A 14,283-nucleotide genomic window follows, 5' to 3' on the forward strand; every position below is an offset into this window, starting at 1 on the left:
TGACCCCTAGTAGGGAGACTAAGTTAATCCAGGGTAAAATTTGAACTGAGAATCTAAAGAGATGTAACTAAATACTACTCAAAATTCAACATGGTTTTCTGCTGTTAATGCCATCTATTACTATTAATATTTTTTCTTTTTTTTTAGTAATAATAATTTTTTATTATTATTTCTTTAATTATAATGATTATAATAATAATAATGATAAATAGGTTTATATATCTGGAATATTTCCAAAAGACTGTTTTGCTTGGAACAGAATATTGAGATGAACACTTGTTGGCTCAGAGACCTGCATATACAAAGTATTGAAGGGAAAAGAAAGCAGCGAAAGAACAGCTGTGGTGGTGATGATGATAATAATAATAATAATAATAATAATAATAGTAATAATAAATGATAAATTACTACATGGCTGTATACTCATCTTATGCACACTATTAACCACATATTTTTTTTTTAAATGTACACACCCAAGACAGTGCAGGTGTAATTATAAAATGATAGCATGCACTAATAATTAAATGATGATGATGATGATTTCCTTTAATTAGAGCCACTTAACCAATGTTTTTTAAAAAAAATGTTGGAGTGTATTTGCTTGGCTTGCTGAAAATGTAGTGCAATGCTACAGCATAAAATAATCATAATGCTAATAATAATTAGCAGTCATTCTTGTACGGTGGTAAACTTTATTCCACACCAGAATAATGTACACTGGTTTTGTCAGCAAAGACATCATTCCTTTAAATTCCTTCTTTCTCCATTTCTCTAAATCTTTGTAATTGAGAAATCCTCATCATCATAATTGCTGAGAGAGAGAGAGAGAGAGAGAAGAGAGAGAGAGAGAGAGAGAGAGAGAGAGAGAGAGAGAGAAAGCACAAAGTTTTCCTTTTTGTCATCAGGGTGGGTAGAAGGTGATGTTATTACAGCTGAGTACCCTTCCTGCTGATAAGCACCCAACCAAGAAGTTGGGGAAGTGGGTTGACTGAAATCCAAGGGTGTGTGATAATGATGATTGCTATGTGTGAACTGGTGACCTCGTGGTTAGTAGCTTAGCACATTTACTGCAGTGTCATTGTTAAAAGAAAACAGAGCTACTACTGCAAATTAGTTGTGGCAAGACATTTATTAACTTAATTTTCATTTCTGCAGACAACTTCATTATTGTAATTAGAATTAATAGTTGTTGAATTAGTTTTTATAAAATATATATAATCATGTCAAATTGATAAACTATGAAGTATCTTTCAGGTACACTGTTTAGAGCTTCCTGGTTGTTGTTTAGCTTCAATTCAACACTAATTCAGAAAGCCCAGTCTCCTCTTTCTCTTGGATGTTGTGTATCTGGGATTACATCATTTATTGTGCACCACCTTTCCTTAAGTCAAGAGGGTGTGATTTGAGGGAGAACTGGCTGCTATTACTCACAGGTTTAAGTGACTGTATAAGAGGTTCCCTTATTGGATTGTTAAAATTTTTTTGTTTTTTATTCATTCTGATTGAGACCAGTAAATGAATGAGTCTCTTTCTTAGATCTATTACAGCATATATAATTATAGATATCCAATGAAGGAACCTGGTCCAATAGATACACAGCTATATATGGTTGCTCAACATAATAATAATAATAATTTTTTATTATCATTTCTTTAATTATAATGATTATAATGATATTATTTCAAACTATAACAGTTTTAAGAACCAAATACGTAATATGGAATATAATTATAATGTCCAAAATGCCTCTTTTTACTTTCTGTTGTTAGCATAAGATACATACCCCAGTTGTAAAGAATACTCAGAAGTTTAGTTTCTTGTTTATTATACTAACAAACTTCTTCTTTCTAATATCTTTTGAAGCCATATTCGTTTCTGTCTCCATCATTCAAATATTTCTGTCAAAGAGACACAGAAGTTAATATTATCAAATTAGTATATTTTTCAATCAGTTAGCTAGTTTAATCCCTTTAGGAATGCTTACCTGTAGTAGTTCAAAACCATTTCACTGGATCAATAAAAAATACTTGTCAATATGTACACCCCCCTTCTCTCTCTCTCTCTCTCTCTCTCTCTCCAAATGAGTTTAAAAAAAACTCTAAAAAGTTTAGCTGCTTCAATTTCAGCTGTAATAATAATTTCTGGAGTTTATATGCTGTGAACTTCTTAATTAGTTGTGAGTGTAATTTGAAAGCTAATTAGTTTAATTCTTCTGAGATAGTCTATTTTCTTGTATTGTGTGCAAGGATATGTCTTGATCATTTCATAATGGATCGCTATCATTTTACTGTCTGTGCTGAGTGTGGGGCTCAGACAGAGAGTGCTGGTTGCAACTCAATAAGTGGATCACTAAGTATTGCAGTCTAGTCTTCTCTGTTGCCCAAGTCTGTATAATTTCCTGTTGGGGAACAACTTACACATCTGATACCATATTTTTGTCAGTATTCACTGATTTTGTTTCAATTAATTTGGAAAATAATGAAGAATTTAGTAAAATTACTTTGCCATTATTAAGCTGGTGTTTAGAACATGAATTAATATAAAATTTTGATGGAAGGTTTTAAAATGGAATTTGTAACATAGAAACAAGGTTACTTTTAAGTAGGTTAGTATTGAAAGGGGTAAAGTGTGAATAGAAGATTTACTTTGACAGACTCTTCTTACAAGTTGTTGCTTGTATGATGCTGATCTCAATACTCCACATATCAAATTCAAGACCACTTCGATTTGACTGTTCTGCCAAATTATGTTGTAGTAATTCTGATGCATGGATGGTTGAGCCAGTAATGTTTGTTGATACCTATGGTGTATAGTCCAGTTTCTACAACATTTTAGAATGTTACAACTACCTTGTAGACTGATCCTATTATCTACATGTAAATGTAGATACTAATTTTTCAGATTATAGAAAACATCTCAAGTCACATGTTATTGTAATAAGTTAATCAAAAATACTCACAGGCTGATTCTGTTGATATGGTTGATGTTTAACTTGAATATCTATAAGTTATTGTTTTCAAGAAAAACACACACCTGCTTCAGTGACTTGCCAATTTGAGTTTAACCCTTTAGCATTCAGATTATTCTCTTAAATGAAATGCTTGTTTATTCACATTGTTTTGAATTTATCATGAATTATCTTATAACTTAGAGATTTTGATGCTGTGGTAGTTTAGTTTTAGAATAACATTGTAGAGTAGGTGCGAAAGGCCAGATTTGGTCAGTTTGAATATAAAAAGCAGGTAGAATATTTTTACTGGATGTGGCTGATATAAATGCTAAAGAGTTAAGGATATCATTTAACCTATGGTATAAAATATCAGTGCATATAAAAACTTTGATCTCTATGTGTATATTCATACAAAAACATTCAGTTTTATGCAGAATGTAAATAAAGTAACAGTGGGTTTCCAAGTTTAAAGCATTGTTTCTTCTCTCATAAACTCCCTATAAATAATACTCAGGAGAAGCCACACCCATTTCTCTATAGGCCATAAATTGTTGACATGCACATTTTGTATGATATTTCAGCTTCAGTTCCTTATTTTTATTCAAGGAAATGTGTAAAATGAGATTTCTGCTGGAAATTTGAACTCATTTTCTTTTCTGCTTTACTTCAATTACATATCAACCCAGTGAAATTACTGTTCCTATTTTAGATGATACTATTATTGTTGTTGCTGTTCTTGTTATGGAAAGTCTATTTAAACTTGACACATCTACTACATACTTGTCCAGTAATGTTTTTCCCCATCCAATTTAGTTTGGGTGTGTGATTATGCCATAATTAGGTAAAGTAGGTTTTTTTTTTCTTGAACAACAATTAACTAATGAATTCATATTTTTTTCTAATTTTGTTAGTTTTTGTTGTTATTATAAACGTTTATAAAGTTTCTTGGACTATTTGATACAAAACTTGTCATAATCTTGATTGTACATTTTTGTTCTTTGTTTATTGGCTTTTATTTTTGGATCCTGTAGAAAAGCTGATGTTGAAGAAATGAGGATGATGATCACAAGTTTAATTATTACTTATAATTCATTGATTGATTTCAGAACACAATAACAAATGCTGATAAACTACTAGCTGCTGCTGATGAACTTGCTCAAACTGGTGAATGTGATCCCAAGGAAATATACAGTGAAGCCCAGGAACTTGAAGAGCGCATGCATGATTTCATCACTGCTCTAGAAAGGAGAAGGGCTATACTTGATATGACTGTCTCATTTTATACACATGTTCATGAGGTAAATATGATCGTTTTGCATATTACATATCAATTAGTCAAGTTTCCTCCTCTCTCACACACAAACATTCTCTTTCTATTAAAAACCTTCTCCACTAATTCCTCAGAAAAAAATAACAGAAATAACAAAAGAAAAAGGAAACAAAAAATAATCACTACCATTTCTAGTTGTAAAATAATCTTCAAATGTAATTAGAAGAGTTAATGGTAAATGAGCATTCACATCTTTAACTCATTTGTTACCAATCTACCTGGAATCACCTTTGATTCTATGATACATAACTGCATTCTTATTTAAGCTACATTTTCTTATTTTTATATAAGAACCTTTTGTTGTATTGCAATCATGCTAGCTTAATAACAAAAAAATTTATTTTACTTAATCTTTCTGACTGATTATTTAAAAAAAGACCCAAAACAATTGAAGCGCACAGAGTGTGTATTACTTTTATTATAAAAAAGTTGAAGTTATTTTAATTTTCAATTAGTGCCCTTTTTTAGTTCTACATATTCTGATGCCTGTGTACACAGCTACTCTCACTGTACCCCATCCTCACACCCATGTATTTGGAAATGGAATCACAGTGTTTACTATGTGACTTGTTGCATGTTAATATTTTAATCATGTCAACTGTTTTATTATGTTTTTCCTGTTTCCAAGTCAAGTCAAATATTTTCCACTTAATTTTGTGTTGCAGTAAATAAAAATAACACAATTTTACTCTGCTTAACTCTTGTTTTCTAAATTTTCTCCTTGTGATAAAATTAATTTTAGAATTTAATAAACTGATCCAAATTCTATAAAGAATGTTGAGAGAACTAAATGGTAGTAGCACTATAAACACTTTGATCAAGCATCATTATTACCTTTATTCTCTTGTTGAAATTCCATCAAGAATAAAAGAGACCATGTACCATTATGTAAATGAGTTATGCCTGGTACAGTGTTATTTACATTTTAATAAGTAGTATTCTGCTGTTATCACACAGCATTTTGCTGTTATCACACAAGTAAGGTAAGCGAATCTTGATGGCTTTGTTAAATAACAAGACCATTAAGTTTATTGTGTATCTCAAGCTACTGAAAAGGCCCTCATGAGACCTAATATCACAGTATGACTAAATGCATAAGTCTACGATCATACATTTATTTAGTCATAGCTTATATTGTATTGGTAGACAGACAACAGTAATTCATCTCTGATAAGGTAGCCATACTCTTCTAGTTAACTTTCTGAGACTACATAATGCATGTACTTCTCTAATTCCAAACATACCTGAGTAACCAAAGATGAGAATATTCATAACTAGAAAATTAATTTTAATTGTGGTAAGGAGGTTTCCAAACATGATGTATGTATTACTGACAATAAATGTATATTTTAAAGGAGTTAAAATTGTATTTATTAGCTGTTTAACCCAGGTTAAACTAATTGACAATCTTAAAATCATAGTTTTACAGATATAACCACCTAATCATTTTAGGAGTATCCACAACTACATTATCTTAGGCATCCTCTTTATGTTTTTTGAAGATGATAGGGTTTGCAATTTAAAGGAGATTTTCATTTGCTTGTTGGTTGAATAATCTCCTAGAAGATTTTGAAAGTATCACTAAGTAAACAACTCTTTATTTTGAGAGACTTCAGGTATAAGTGATGAACTGAAGATCTTCAGAGTAAATAATATTAATTTCTAACATTGGTACAGAGCCACAAATTGTGGATGAAAGAAAGGGTTCAGCCAATTAAATGAACTCCAGTACATTCATCTTAGAAAACAGATGAAGGGCAAAGTTGACACCAGCAGTATTTTGAATGATTTTCAACAGATATAATTAAATCATGTTTGATATGCTTTTAAAGAAGATGCTTATTTTTTCATAGACATAAAGCCACAAGTTTGGAAGTGGATGTATAGTTAATTAAATAAATCCAGTACTTAACAACAGGTGTTTTTTATTTCGTTGACCCTGGAACGATAAAATTAACTGTAATAAGGTTTGAATTCAGAATGTAAAAAGCCATAACTAAATACCTAAATGTATTTATCCAAGTCTTAATGACCCTGCCTCCCCACTACTTTAGCACTTATTGTATACTGGAATTTTTCTTCAAATTTTCATCATTATTAGAAGTTACCACACTGCTGTGTAATTTATTCCAATATTTGTGACCTTAACCACTTGTCCTGGATAGAATAGCTTTACATGTGAGTTCCACGTTGTAAACCAATGAAACCCTCCAACAGTTCTACTTGCTGCCTAAAACAATGTACTGTACCTCTTCATGTATCAATTTACATCTTTCTGGGCCGGTTGTTAAGCTATCTGTGTAAAGGATACTTAAAACTCTGTTGGTAGAATAAAAGCTTTTTAACCCTTTTGCAACCGTAAGCTGTGGATGGAAACTAAGAAAATCCTAGAATTTAGGGTGTTGAATTTTAGACAGTTTGCTGTAAAGCTAACTAGTATGCATATTGTAGGTTAATGACTGTACAAGTGATAGGCTAATGAGTTCAGGCTGTTTCACAGGTTATAGATTAATCTTAATCTGTGATGAATTTCATCTGACTGAAATCAGCAATGAGTTAAATTGCATTTTTTTTTTTTGGTATGAACCATTCTGCCAGAGTTGTTCAACTACTCTACTACTGTTTAGATATGGCTATCATATATAACTCTGTTTACTTCAACATTAAACACTAGAAAGACTAATTGTAGTCTCTCTTGTCAAAACGTTATAATTTTTGTCTGCTCATGGTATGGTACACTAACATAATTCATTTTGTAAAAACTGTTCTCGTTAATCATCTTAGAACATTGGTGCTTCAAAAACCTTGTTTTCAGTAGTTGGTACTTGGAAAGATATTCATCTGTTGAAAGAAAAATATTTGTTTATTTGCAAATTCTTGAGGACTTGTATTGGATAAGCATGTAAAATGTTGCCTTTTCATTAGTTTGAAGATGAATGGTATTGTGTCCTTCCACCAGGCTGTATTTTGAGTAAGGTTATACAATTATACAGTGTTTTGCATACCTCAAGTCAGTATACTCGAGGTATGACAATAGATTCCTTTAACTCAACTGTACTGTTAATAAAATAACTGCATGGTGATTGGTACTGAAATATAAATTGGTCACCTGTCTAGTCCTGGTATACGGCAGTGAGTTCAGTTGTCTTGCAGAAGAATAAAACTGATTTGACAGGCACTGAAAACCACATGACTAGGTATTGTACTGTCGCTCCAGGTTATTCTTTTGACTATGTTTGAGCAAACAAAGTGACTCTCTTAACCTGGGGGTGTTAGAGCTACCATTGAAAACTCCACCTTCATGCATTCTACATCCTTCTCCAAGTTATAGGAGGATTTGAACTTTGCTCTGCAAATTAAATACTTTTGAATTTAGTGGTGTTTCTGCTTAGAGTAGAGTGCTATTCCTGTTCTATGGTACTTATTTGCAGTTGGCAGGGCTGGCACACTTGAGAGTTGAATGTTTTGGTCATGAATGCAACTATGGTGTTGGTGGTGTGATATGAGCTTCTGACTTCTCTGTTAGTGATTTGGAGTGAAGGCACATGGCTTAGTGGTTAGGATATTTGGCTCATAATCATAAGGTCATGAGTTCAATATCTGGTGGTGTGTTGTGTCCTTGAGCAAAATGCTTTAGTTCACATTGCTTCAGTTCACTCAGCAGACAAAAATGAGTTGTGCTTGTAATTTAAATGACCAGCCATGTCACATTCTGTGTTATGATGAATCTCCTCTGAGAACTACATTAGGGGTACATGTGTCCGTGGAATGCTCAACCACTTGCTCATTCATTTCATGAGCAGGCTCTTTGTTGATTGGATTAACTGGAACCCCTCATTGTCATAACTGATGGAATAACACTTTTTTTTTTATAGTGATTTGGAAATCTCTTGCCAACCCACTGACACATTTTCTTGGCTTCTTACAAATAAATACTGGCTACATTCTTTCGATAGTGTTGGTAGTTAGTCTTGAGAATGTCATACAGATCTAGAAATAAAACCCAGTGAATCATGTTACCAACATGTCAGTCAGTTAGAGGTGGTGATGTTATAATTAAGTGTATTGACATTTACTTTCCTTCTCCACCTTAATGAAAGCTGTCTTTTTAAAATGCTCATTATGATTTCATTTACTTCAGATTACTAAAGTCTGTTAAATAATTATGGCTCTACCTTCTTTCATCACAGAGAAAATAGGTATGAAGTACAAGTCTAAATGTGACCACCTTCTTATCTGATTGGTGTTGTTAACTACAGGTGATCAAATAGCAATTTAACTTAATTGACTTCAGTTATGTTCATTGTACATGTTATTACACAAAGAAGCTTTTACCTTGCAACCTGGGCCAGTCCTGCTGTAAAATACACAAGGAAATATTGAGTTTATTGATTCTTCTGTACAACTGCGGTTGGCTGTAATGTTTATGGAAACATGGCTAATAGGTAGCTGTTCTTAAATGTCAATTACCATTGTGGAAAGTTTGCATCTAAGTATATGGCCCTGAATTTGTGTGTGTGTGCGAGAGAGAGATTATATAGGTAGGGTAAAGTCCAAACTGTATCCTCTTGAAGCACATCTGCTTATTCCAGTATTGTAGTCCAGTATGTATTAATGTGAAGAATTTCTAATAGGAAGTTTCTTGTTTATCCAACATTTACAAATTTGTGATTCCTAGATTCCTATTAGCAAATGAAACTTGTGTAATGGTGAATAAGTAATGTCAAAAACTTTTCCATCTTCCTGTTTTGTTTTATATATATATATATATAGATAGCATTTTTTCAATGGCCTGATAACTGAAGAGATGGCGGCGTGGGTTTCTGCTCCGACATCTGAAACTTGGAGTTTTATCATGGCTACCGAATAACTGTTACATATAGTTACAGATAAATCCCTCTATTTACATAATATTGAGGTCTCTTTCATTTTTTTGTTGTCTTACCATTTCTATCAATATGTATATATATATATATATATATATATATATATATATATATATATATATATATATATAAATAAAACTGAAATCTTTTAGTATTCCTCAAGACAAATGCTGTGCATAATGTGGAAATGCTCTGCATTTGTCTTACAGAATATAAGAATAAATGAAACTTGATAATTTTTTGTGTTAAAATTTCTGTGATAATCATGATTTATGATCTTCATTGTTTTAATGTATTGTATATGTAATGAAACACACACATACACACGCAGAAAATTTGGGTAAAAAAAGCCCTCCAATTGAGCAATTTATCCATATCTATTTTAGTTAACATCTTGGCTAGAAGAATTGCAACAAGAACTGCAAAGTTCAGAAATAGCTGATACAGTGGAAGGAGCAGAGCACTTAGTAACACAGTTCAATGATCAAAGGGAGACAACTATTGAAGCAGCTATTAGTACGGTCAGAGAAGGAGAAAGTTTACTTGAACGGATAAGGTAAGCCTTACACTCAAAAATTTGTTTTATGATTTTTATTACCTTCATTACAACAAAATAAATACGAAATAGATTTATGGGATTCGGTTGTTAGCTATCAATTATTAATCAATACTGCAAAATTAGTAGGCATGAAACAGTTTCTTTGTCTCCCCCACCATCTACCTATACAAGCGTAACACTGACGAACCAATCAAAAAGATGTTTGTATTTTATCACACTTCTCTAATTATACTACATACAGTGGTGATATAGCGGAAGAATTCTAATGTAATACAAACTAGTAGTCACATGTGTACACACACAAAACTAACAAGCCAATTATATAGTCATTAAATATTTTGAAATAGTTTTAAAAGCAGTTACCATTTGATGGAACAGGTGAAGTTACAAGAAATATTTAGAATAAATTTATCTCAATATTTAGTTGATTCATTAACAATGCAGACTAGATCACTGGGCTTTGACAGAACATGCATCCACCTTGACATATATATATATATATATATATATATATATTAGGAGTTGAAAATGCACAGGGATTCATTTAGACTTTTAATTTTTAAATATTTAAAGATGTAACCAGTTTCATAGATTTCTCTGGTATTCAAAAGTTAAGATAGAAAGATGTGGAGCTATGCTGCAACTGTCTTGCTTTTATATATAAATATATAAAGCAGTATTTAGATGTCCTGGGCAAATATAAAATTTATATAATACTCATATATACATATATATGTTTTATCCATTTACCTTCAATTATTATTTTTGTCCTAAAATAATGTAAATTATATATATTTTTATACAATTTACTTTTTTTTTTTATTTAAAAATCTAATTTTCCTTGTAAATTTGTTTTCTGATTTTTATTAGAAAAAATTCGGTTATTTAGAATTTTAAAAAAATGTCAATTTTATGGAAATTATTTACTGAAACATAATGGTTCCCGTTCCTTGTTTCAGTTCACATGTATAGATAAACATGTCTAGAGTTCTTTGTCTTCCACTGTGTAAACATTAATGCATGTTGTTTTTATCAATGTGTCTAATTGTTGTCAATCATTGCATGGTTATTTACTGTTTATTTAATCCAGCATGCCAGCTGTTTAACAGTGTATTTTTATTTTGTACAAGACTTTCGTTTGATATTAGTTCATCTAATTAGGTAAAGCAACATTTAAGGAATACCATTAACTCTTCAAGCATTTAAACTGGCTATACCCAGCCCAAACCTACTTGACCTATTTTATGTCCAAGCCAGCCAGATCCATCTTCTTATACCTACACAATGATGTCATTCTAAAGAAAAATTATCACATCATTAAAATTTTTAAGCTGTGAGATGAAGCATGGATGAATTCAAAACAATGTAACTGAATAAGCATTACATTCAACAAAGTAATCTGAATGTTAAAGGTTTAAAGCAGTTTAGGATGCCAATGAAGAAACTCATCTTCAAAGTTTCTTTGAATTTTGGAACCAATGCCGTTAAAGATATGTTTAGTATTTAGCAATTTAAACTCCTATTATGTTTGGTAAATTCATAAGTTCTGCTGAGGCCTAAGTTTTAGTTTTAAATCAAAAATCAATCATTTCAACATCCAATGTAGCAATAAGACCCTTGCCAACATCATCAGGATTTTTTTTCCATGTTAGAAGAGACATTTTGATAGAACAGCAAAAATAATTTCATTACTTAAATATATTGTCAGTTTATATCATATGGAGTAAAAATGCAATTTTTAATCAAGTGTAAAAATGAATATTTAGGGGAAGGAATATTAATTTTAAACTTTATAAGTAGTTTTCTCTTTTTAAAGAAAAATATATATTATTGGAATTTAATTGTTGTAATAACTGCATGTTGTCAATATTGTTGCATTTTTTTTTTTAATTTCCTCTTGATTTAAAAAAAATTTACAAAACATAAAAATGAAATAAATCAAATTGTTTAATTACAACAGTTTAGCTTGTTATTACTGTGTTGCATGCGTTGTTGCTATTATGTTTCCTGTGCTCATATTTCCAACAGACTTCAGCCGCTTGTTGGGTGCAGCCAGTGCTGTCACTTGCGCCACCAGCGAATTGATGTTTCTTCCACAATGCACAAAGGGTTAGTAGGACTGCACCAAGTACATACTGAGATAGTCTTGTACACTATGGGTCAGGCCTGATTCTTCTTTGCCCCCCACTGCTGGTCATCTGAACTTAAGTCTACCTGCATATTCCTTGAGTGAGCCTCTATTCCAATGCCTATTTCTACCTTCAACTGCCTAAACAGCTCTTCAGTTTCTTTCAAAACAATCTTACGTAGTTCAAAGTTGCTATTTTTTGCTTTCTTTTACCCCTTTTTCAAACTCTAGAATCACCTCTTTGAATGTCCTCCTCTTAGATACTTCTGGTGAAGGGCCAAATGGTCAGTGCTTGATATCTTTGGTAGAAATAATTCTTTCAGTTTTTTTTTTTCTTTTAAAGAATTATTTTTATGCATTTCTAGAGATCTATCAAACTCTTTGAAAGGTATTACTGCTTGAAATGGTTATATATCTTCAGTTAAGCATTTCAAACATTTTTCAAATACACCCAGGAATATTCTTGCATGGTGAACTTTTGTCCTTCTTGCATTATTAATTTTTACTCCATTTTAACTATTGCTAGTTTTAGCTGGGCTAATCTAGATTTAGCAATTTAAAAATCTGAATGCCTTTTATGCTTCCCATATTAAAGTAATAATACTAAAACTGCCCTTGAAATGTTAACCATACATTAAAGACTTTATTGTTTCCGAATGTGAAATATCCCACTGACAGTCAATAAAGCAGATAGTTGCAGTCTGTAGTTGGTAACTATTAGCGGTGAGTGATATCATGTGTTATCATCTCTCTGGTGATCTTATTGTAAATATATTTATGGTGTTGATTAGAAAAGTCTAATAGAAAAAACATTGTCTGCTTTATTGGTTCAACACTTGTTTTCTTTCCTTGCTCCTGACTATTCCTGCTTATGCCTAAACACTTCATTCCTTATTGTGCAAACACACATATACAGAAAAACATACTTATATATGATGCACACACACTGTTTACTAGGTACATCTGTTTCCCCATGCTTACTTAGTTTATTTGATGAAACATTCTTATTACAGCTTTCAGATGTCTTTCCTACAACTGACCACTCAACCATGAAGTAGGACATAGTCTTTTCATTCAGTCAAGCAACAAGATTTATACACTTTGCACTGGGGCATTTCAAAGTGATATCTATTGTTATTTAACCCTAGGTTAGTCTTGATCAAGTAGACATGCTGTCTTTAATGATGTTCTAGCCAAGGCCATTCTCTGTTTTTTTTTCAGATTTAGTGTATCTTGAAATAAATCATCCAGTGTTTGAATTGAAGTGCCATAAGAATTTTCCACCATCAGTTTTCTCTTTCTAGAGTCAGTCATAGAGTGTGTGTTCAAAAGAAATGAGGTCCACTTGTACTGTTTCTAGACCATTGCCTGTGAGTACACCACATCACTACCAAAAAGTTTAAAGGACATTTGGTTGCTATTTGTAATAGGTGGGCTACATATGGTTTGTCATGGCTCCTTTGTTAACTCAACAATGCAATGATTATAGCAATATCCAAAATTACAAACCATCAGAGGCTCAGTAAAGAAACCAATTACAAATGAGAGATGTTCATTAAAGATATCCCCTGATCCACTTCCCAAGGACTGGGATAAACAAAGCTTGGCATAATTATTTGTCCTTCTCTACATAGCCACCAACAATGGTGCCACACTTCTCCCATCACTTTATGCAGCTGTGAAGACCTCGTCTGTAGAAATTGGTAGGTTGGGCCTGGAGCCAAGACATCACCTTAGAAATAAGTTCATCCTCATCCAAAAAGTGCTTCCTCTTCAAAAATGACTTCATGGTTGGAAAGAGGTGGAAGTCAGATGATGCAAGGTCAGGACGAAGGATTTCATAGCTGCAGGAGTCTGCTTTCATCTGGGCAACATGTGCATTGTGAACTGGGGCGTTGTCTTGGAAGAGGCAGACTCCTTTGCTCAGCATGCCACTCCTCTCTGCTTTGATGGCATCCCACAATCTCTGCAGCAGAGAAGCATAATATGCCCTGTTAATTGTGGTGTCCTTTGCCAGAAAATCCATCCTCACTGCTCCATGCTGATCCCAAAAGACAGCATCACCTTGCCTGCTGAGAGTTGGACATGAGCCTTCTTTGGAGTTATGCTTATATTCAAGTGGACTTTAGTCTTAGGATCATAGTGATGGACCCATGCCAAAAAAGTCCTCATTTTCTTGGCACATTGCCAAAAGAGCCTGGGAGTAATTGACGTGTTCCTGCTTCTGAAAAGGTGTGAGCATCTAGGGAATCTATCATTCACACAGCTTCCACATGTGCAAATGGTTGTGAATGATTTTTTTCCACAGACCCTACACTTATCTTCGCTTCTTGGGCTAGTTGCAGAATAGTTATGCAGCGATCCTCCAAAGTTGCAGCTTCTACTTTATGGATGGTGTCGTCATAAATGGTGGAATGTGGTTGTCCAAGA

General features: G+C 32.6%; 1 protein-coding gene across 11 annotated transcripts in view; it reads left to right on the plus strand.

The window, feature by feature from the left end:
* The window catches only part of LOC115231823 (kalirin), a 567,567-nt gene that overhangs the window by 215,867 nt on the left and 337,417 nt on the right, over window positions 1-14,283 (plus strand). For 8 of the 11 annotated variants that reach the window (XR_004997260.1, XM_029801773.2, XM_029801756.2 and 5 more), the window contains 3 exons: window positions 4,057-4,248; window positions 9,553-9,722; window positions 11,754-11,834. Coding sequence is in view for 10 of the 11 variants with exons in the window: in XM_029801773.2 (XP_029657633.1) it covers window positions 4,057-4,248; window positions 9,553-9,722; window positions 11,754-11,834 (443 nt within the window). In the remaining variant the exon portion in view is untranslated. The remainder of the gene's footprint in view (window positions 1-4,056; window positions 4,249-9,552; window positions 9,723-11,753; window positions 11,835-14,283) is intronic. The other 3 variants (XM_029801778.2, XM_029801795.2, XM_029801780.2) reach the window with 1 other exon arrangement.

The sequence above is a fragment of the Octopus sinensis genome, linkage group LG2, assembly GCF_006345805.1.
Source record: "Octopus sinensis linkage group LG2, ASM634580v1, whole genome shotgun sequence".
NCBI lineage: Eukaryota > Metazoa > Mollusca > Cephalopoda > Octopoda > Octopodidae > Octopus > Octopus sinensis.